The sequence below is a fragment of the Betta splendens genome, chromosome 16, assembly GCF_900634795.4.
Source record: "Betta splendens chromosome 16, fBetSpl5.4, whole genome shotgun sequence".
NCBI classification, from domain to species: domain Eukaryota; kingdom Metazoa; phylum Chordata; class Actinopteri; order Anabantiformes; family Osphronemidae; genus Betta; species Betta splendens.
Window position 1 is genome coordinate 16492861 of NC_040896.2, and position 7684 is coordinate 16500544.

At 46.5% G+C, this 7684-nt stretch overlaps 1 protein-coding gene across 1 annotated transcript; it reads left to right on the forward strand.

Annotated features, from left to right (window-relative positions):
• Positions 1–1440: 1440 nt before the first annotated feature.
• On the forward strand, positions 1441–7232 carry sox4b (SRY-box transcription factor 4b). Its single transcript, XM_029127946.3, has one exon. The coding sequence runs from the start codon at positions 3261–3263 to the stop codon at positions 4521–4523; it is 1263 nt and encodes a 420-aa protein (XP_028983779.1). The 5' UTR covers positions 1441–3260; the 3' UTR covers positions 4524–7232.
• Positions 7233–7684: the final 452 nt, after the last annotated feature.

The following is a 7684-nucleotide window of genomic DNA, read 5'->3' on the forward strand; positions in this document are numbered from 1 at the left end:
GCATGTCACAGCCTGAGGGAAAACCAGTGGAACAACACAAGCAAGTGTTTAGAACTCTTTAAACATGCGCTGCCTACTTTTTGATGGTTCACATTTCCTTCATCTTTAGCATCAGGTGCATTTGTTGATAGCTCATCACTTTATTTCTGTGCTTTTGTATTTAGTTTGCTGTAGCCCTTTCATCACGGCATGTAACAGTGATGTTGTTGATACAGTAAATAGTGTCTACAGTGTTATGCATACTTTACACAACCGTATGACATCGCTTTTCAAGTTTTAAAATCTATATAATCAACTTTATGCAACGTGTGTGGCAGAACAGGCTTTGAACTTTATGTTGGGTCTGATGAAGCACAGTTTGAGTTTGCATGGGAGGAGCAGGAAAAGTAGTTTGTGGTAAGGTCGTACAGTGAAACCCACAGTGAAGGGAACAAGCGGTGAGTAAGAGAAAGGGAACACAGACAAAGAAAAGGGGGGGTGGAGTGGGTGGGTTAGACGGGTTGACTGAGAGAAACCCAAAAGAACACCTGTTGAGATTAGGGTTGGCACGCGACCCACTCCAACTCGCGTGGCAGCTGCACCGCCCTGGAACAATGGCAGTAAAAGAGAGAGGCAGAAGAAGCGAGAGGAAAGTTTGAATGCACTACTTTGTGTGTGTGTGTCTGTGCGTGTGTGTGTGTGTGTGTGCTTGGCATACTAATGTATATACTAAAAGACTGAGAAAGAGAATGAGCAACAGGGAAGTGTGGCCGGGCCCCATAAGAAGCGCATTCAAGTTAAGTACAGCGACAAAACTAGGTGATAGGTTTTATTTATCTTTTGAGGAATAGAATAGAATAGAATAGAATAGAATAGAATAGAATAGAATAGAATAGAATAGAATAGAATAGAATAGAATAGAATAGAATAGGGGACACCTGGTCAAGGTGATGGGCAAAGTAAAGCTCACCAGCTGTCACTCCAGGTGCACTGAGTATGAAAAGGTAAAGGAGCAATGATTTAGAGCACGCTGTCCTGAAGGCTCCGGCCTCCTAGCTTGTGATGTTCTAGTACATTTTTTCTGTGCTTCCTTATTAAACTGGCATTTAGGAGTGGTGTGAGTTTATGAGTTGACATTCTTATTTCCATTGCAGTTCTGCTCCATGAGCACAGAAATTGGAGCCCAATTACCCACTGCTTTACTTGGATGCACTGCAGATATGAGGCCATATTGAATATAATTGTAACCAGTGAAATGCATCCAGTAATGTTGGTGAATGTACTTTCATGCTAATTTCCCAGTTGTGATCCAAGTCACCTCTGACTCCCCTTCCACTTTCAGCAACTAAACACCTGACACTCTGCCCCGTCTCTCTCCCTCTCTCTCCCCCTCTCACACACACACACACACACACACACACACACACACACACACACACACACACACACACACACACACACACACACACACACACACACACACACACCCTTTCAACCAGAACGTATTACAGTGGTGATTTTCAAACAAGGCTGATTTTCACTGGCTCCAAAGGGCTTCACCTGTCATGTGTTTATTGTTTGCTATACCTTACCTCTGTAATGTCATTCTAAAACACACATACACAGAAACACAACAGCATCGCTTGGTTACCTCCCTATCACACAGAGCCATTATGTAATTCACCCTTGGTAACTGTTCTGGATGCTTGGTCTGATCTCTTTCCTCTCTATAGTCTTGAGCCGCGTTCTCTCCGGCTCTGCGACGCCATCTAGCGACATTCCAACACCTCAGTTTAACCCATGCGTGTGTCTGATGTTATGCCTCCACGCTTTTCTTTCTATTACGTCTGATCCCTCACACAGTTAAAAGGTATATAAAGTATTATTAAGCTGAGAAAACTGGAGTCTGTTGAATAATTATTAGATTAGTGTGTTTATAAGTGTTTATTATATAGCAATGTAATAATTAATTGTTAATTAGCATAAAACTAACAAAAACAAAACAAGGTAAATCCTCAAAAGCGATCGTCGCTATATTGTAAATTTAATCTGTGTTTGTTGCTTTGCGGTGATTAGTTCCGTGCGCAACAGTAAGGCTTTGTGCGCCGTAGCGCAGTGCCGTGCGCGTTTTCTCTGTCTTATTTGTGTGAGCCTGCACAGAAAGCTGCAGCTGATGTCAGTTTAGAGCAGTGCGGATGTGTGCTTTCGTACAGGCAGCTAGGCGCGCGCGCGCACACACACACGCGCGTCTTCGCCTCCCTCCTTCTCTTTCCTCTGTGCGCTGCGCTGGTGAGAGGTTGACAAAAGACGGGCCAACCCCGCCTCATGTAGAAGGACGAGGAGGGGTTGAACGCGTGGAGCGTATACAGCTTCCCTGCGACTCTACTTAGCTTCCAATATAGCTATATGTTAATGGTATACACATGGTAAGAGCGAGCGGGGAAAGGGGGGCCCATAACACAAACCAGTGTCTCTTTAAAAAAAGAAGTTTCTTGTTGTATTCTGGAATGAGGTCAGACACGAGGCTCCTCATTGCACGCGCTGATTATTATTAGATTCCATTTTTGGCCAATGGCTGGCGACGGGGCGTGGTTTGGGCGCAGAGGCAGCGTAGCGACAGCCTCCCATTGGTGGATTTTTATCGCCGTTGTATCTTGGGAAGGGATAAATGCGAGCGAGGGGGGCCGGGACTGGAGGGCTGCTTGAAACTCAGCTGCAAGTGTGCAGACGGAAGGCTGGACAGTGTTACTCGCGCAGCGTTTCTTTTTTTGCCCCCTCTCTCCCCCGACTGCATGGCTTTTGTTTGCAGGAGAGGAGAACGAGCTGATGCAGAGAAAAGCACTTACTTTACACACTGTACTTGAGCGCTCTGTAAGTGCCGGAGCGCGCGGTGTGGCTCTCAGCCTGCGCTCTGCAGCCGCGTAGACTGTGTTCAGTCACCACACGGCTGAATTGATTTTCTAACACAGAAGGAAGAGACTGATAACAGGGTACCCGGTGGAGAAGGGGGCTAAACTGTCCGTGCTGTCTGAACACGCAGCACCTGGAGATTAAACTTTTTTTTTTACACACTAAGCCTTTTTAATGGCTCCTCTGGACTGAACGCTCATCATCTCAGGAGTGAATTGCCTCGCGCGCGTGTGGAAGAACTCGCCTCGAACTGTGAAGGCTGAAGACGAAATAGCTGAGTTCGCTTTAAAGTGACTCGCAGGAGCGAGCGCGGAAGGGGGGGGAGAACGAGCACGTACGCAGCGCTCCCTCCGCGTGTGCGCCCGGGCGGCATGGTGCAGAAAATGAGCCACGCGGAGAGCACCGCCGAGGCGCTCTCCTTCTTCGCCGGGGACTCGAGCGCCGACTCCGGCGCGTGCATGGACCTCGACCCGGCCGCGTCGCCCCTCTCGCCGGGCTCCGCGGCGTCCTCGGCCCCCGGGCACAAGCTGGGCGACAACCCGGCGTGGTGCAAGACCCCGAGCGGCCACATCAAGCGGCCCATGAACGCGTTCATGGTGTGGTCGCAGATCGAGAGGCGGAAGATCATGGAGCAGTCCCCGGACATGCACAACGCCGAGATCTCCAAGCGGCTGGGGAAGCGGTGGAAGCTGCTGCGAGACAGCGACAAGATCCCGTTCATCAGAGAGGCGGAGCGGCTCCGGCTCAAGCACATGGCGGACTATCCCGACTACAAGTACCGGCCGAGGAAGAAGGTCAAATCCAGCGCCCCCAAGCCGGGCAGCGGCGGGGACAAGGGGGAGAAACTCCACAGTAGCTCGAACAACACCAGCACTAAGACGTCCTCGTCCTCGAGGAAGAACGGACCCAAATCGCCCAGCAGCAGCAAAACCCACAAATCACTTTTCGGGAGCAGCAGCAGCAGCAGCAGCAGTAGCACCAAAGCATCACCGTTTGCCTCCGAGCACCCGTCCGAGCACCACCACAACTCCCTGTACAAGTCCAAATCCGTCGCCTCGGCGGCCAAGCAGATCCTGGACGGGAAGAAGCCCAAGCGGGTGTACGTGTTCGGCGGCGGCGGCGGCCTGAGCGTCAGCCCCACGTCCTCCGTCGCGGTGCCGGCCAGTCCGACGCTCAGCAGCTCCGCGGACTCCAGCGACCCGCTCAGCCTGTACGAGGACGCGGGCAGCGGCCGCGAGGAGGGAGCGGAGTCCCCGGGCAGCAGCAGCGGCAGCAGCAGCGGCAGCCCGGGCGGCTCTTCGGAGCGCCACGGCGGCCACACGTACACCAGCCGGCGGGTGTCCTCGCCCACCCCCTCCGGCTCCCACTCGTCCGCCTCGTCGTCGTCGAGTTCGTCGGAGGACGAGGAGTTCGAGGACGACTTGCTCGACATCAACCCGAGCCCCAGCTTCGACAGCATGTCGCTGGGGAGCTTCGGCTCCTCGGCGCTGGACAGGGACTTGGATTTAAACTTTGAGTCCGGCTCTGGGGGCTCCCACTTCGAGTTCCCAGACTACTGCACGCCCGAAGTGAGCGAGATGATCTCCGGAGACTGGCTGGAGTCCACCATCTCCAACCTGGTGTTCACGTACTGAGCGATCGGCGCCGAACCCCAGAGGCTATACATTTAGAACGACAGGTAATGTCCTACGAGCAAAAAGATGACCCAAACCCACCGAACCGAGGGGTTCCCGGTGCAGTGGCCGTAATAGTTAGCGTGACGAGCGCGCCGCTGAAAACCAGACCCCGTCCCCCCCTCGTCCTCACGGGGACCGAGGCGCAGCTCCGCGGAAAGCTCACGTTGAAAGCGAATAATTAGCTTTTTGTACTTTTCTTAGGATGCGCGCGCGGACTGTGGGACTTTTGGTACACGCCATGCACGAGGAGCGCAGAGACCAGACGGGCTGCGTTTCCTGAAAGCCCGGGCACGCGCTCAGCCGTGGACTGTTTTGAAACGAACAAGTTAACTGTGATAGATTTTGCACGCTATGCGGTCCGCCGTTCACTTAATCAATGTTGTTGCCGATTAAAAAAAGACGAATAAAAGAGGGACATTTCACAAGTTTTCTTTTCTACCAATCGCCAAGTGAACTTCACCACTAAAGGTACAGAAATAGGACTGTCCTGCGACATTTTAATTGTAATGTGTCACCAAGAGGGATTTTTAATGAAACCGAGGTGGGTTGATGTTTTTCTTTTAAGTTGAATATTTTCTCAAAAGCAAAAAACATGTTAAGCATGATCGCCTACTTTGTTCCTATCTTGTGCTGAGATTTTCTGTGAGACTGTCGAGCAGTTTAAAACTAGTATTAGGGTTATTTAAATGGATAGGTGGCGCTCGCTTCGGTTCTTCTCTCTCTCTCTCTCTCTCTCTCTCTCTCTCTCTCTCGTTCTCTGTCTCGCTCTCTCTTTAAAAAAAGGACATTGAAATAATCACCAGCTGTTGTAATGTTTTCAAACTTCAGGACTCCAACGCAAACTTTAAATCTGTGCTGAACTTTATATACACGTGTTCTCTACGATTCAGGACCAAATTTCTTTGGTGTTTAATTTCAGATGATAGCTATAGAGAAATCCTCACCGATTTTTCATCCTCTGAGCTTTGTTTTGTACATGTATTCAGATGCCATTTTATATGGGATGTTGTATTTATATACTGGGCCAAGCATTTTCTGACTTGATCGTTTTTTTTATTTCTTGTATACATGACCTGGTCTTGTTTTTGTCTACGTTCGTGTCTGTCACATTTCCTTCTCAGGCGAAGGGCTAGAGTTTTTAAAACACACAACTTCTGATTTGTTTTTATATTTAAATGTACACACTTTTGGACACTTAAAAGAGATGAAACAGTTTGATTATTTTCTCAGTGTATTTTTGTACAAATCTATATAGATAATGGGGGAGTCAACAATCGGTGTGTGTAGCCTACTAATGCAGCTGTATTGGATTTCCTAATTTTTAATACCCCGGCATAGGCTGGTTTTCATGCTGCCTTCAAGTGCTCATGGAAAGCTCATTCTTTGGAGGTCTGCCTTTTTCAAACGCTTTTGTAAAGCTAGCCAGCAAATTCCAAAACATGAATCAGTGGTGCCTATTGCTTAATTTTATAAATTAAAGGCGCCAACCTACTGTTGACTTAAGCAACCAGGAAGAAGAGGTAATATTGGTTACATTGAGCATGCAATTGGTGTTTTAATTCACTAATTTGGCAAACTTTATTTAACTTTTACCAGCAAATGCTATCTAAACATGACGGTGTCCAGTACCTGAAAGTCCATTATTCTTTTCACAGGTATCAGAGTAACAACCTATTTTAAAGACTTAAATGCAATTTGCCCAACAGCCCTTGAAAGCAGCACCAGTCTTTGTATCAGCCTACCTTCTACGTTTACAGTGCCAGTTTGCAGGCTCCTTAAAGACACAGGAAGGCATTATTTGTAGAGGCTATTCCTGTGGACCGCGTGGGGTTAACAGCGTTCAAGATTTGGGGCAGCCACTTGTTTTTGCATTTCCAGTCAGACATCTTGCCTATGACAACAAATGAGGAGATTGTAGCTTTAAATTTGACTTGTTTCTTGAAGTTTTCATGAACTGATGTCAAAATCTGCCAGTCAACTACTGGATTGAGCAGGATATCAACATAGCAAGCAAACAACAACAATGATTACATCAAGCATATTCAAATTTCTGACTTGAGTTCCGCAACACCTACATGTACTGCGTTTCTCATTGTATTTGAACATATAATCTTTTCTACTTGTCGGCTAACTATTAGCTAATAATTGTTTTAGTATCTTTATGGCATGGTGAATAGCATTTGTATTTCAGATTCAGGTTATTAGTTGTTGTGTTTTTCAGAAAAAATAGAAAAAATGAGGAAAAACGTGAACTCGACCTTTGTATATTTGACTGTATTATAAAGCAAAAGATTGTGTGTTTATGTATGTTGTTGCTATTGAGGACAGGCACTGTCTAGAACTGCTATCTTTTACACATCCTTACTTACGTTTAAGGTGGTCAGTTCAGGACTCTTTTTTTATACATATATATATATATAAATATATATATGAAAGCATTTTAAATATATTAACTTTATTTTTCATCCATCCTGTGCAATATGCTGTGTAGATTTATCATTTACTGTCTCCATGCCATAAACAAGGAACCACCCTGTTTTTGAGACTCAAAAGGAGGGGGAGCTCATGCCAGCTACATTTTGTCCATTCACTGCCTGTCAGATTGTTGATATAAACTTGTGTACAGAACTTTTTCAAGGAAGGAAATAAATATCAGCTGGAACTGAAGCGCTACTTTTGATTCTTATTTTTATAATCTCTGTGTGCCTGTGAGATCTAAACAATATTTCATATAACAGTGTAACAGAGGTCCAACTAAGCTACTGACTCAGCTTTGAGCACCACATTTACAGTGGTATCACATAATGCAGATGGGTATAAAACAGCATTAGTAATCACCAGCCAACTCTTACTCTAAGTTCAGATACTCCATATATACAATGTGGTTTTATTGGTGTCTTGAGGTCATGCGTCCAGTAGACAGGACTGAGGTAGCATCATTATAGAACAGAGTAATATAGGCATTTGTATGCAAAACACCTTGCATAGATTAAGTAACCTTATATTGACATATATTTAATTTGTTTTTCATGTTAAACTCCCATGAGACTCAACATTATGATTTCAGAATATATCTTAGTAGGGACTTTCTGTTATAAGATCTGGGTATGAAGTAATGA

Excerpts from the sequence above, each read along its gene's own strand:
- sox4b (XM_029127946.3), top strand. The coding sequence starts at position 3,261 with ATGGTGCAGAAAATGAGCCACGCGGAGAGCACCGCCGAGGCGCTCTCC.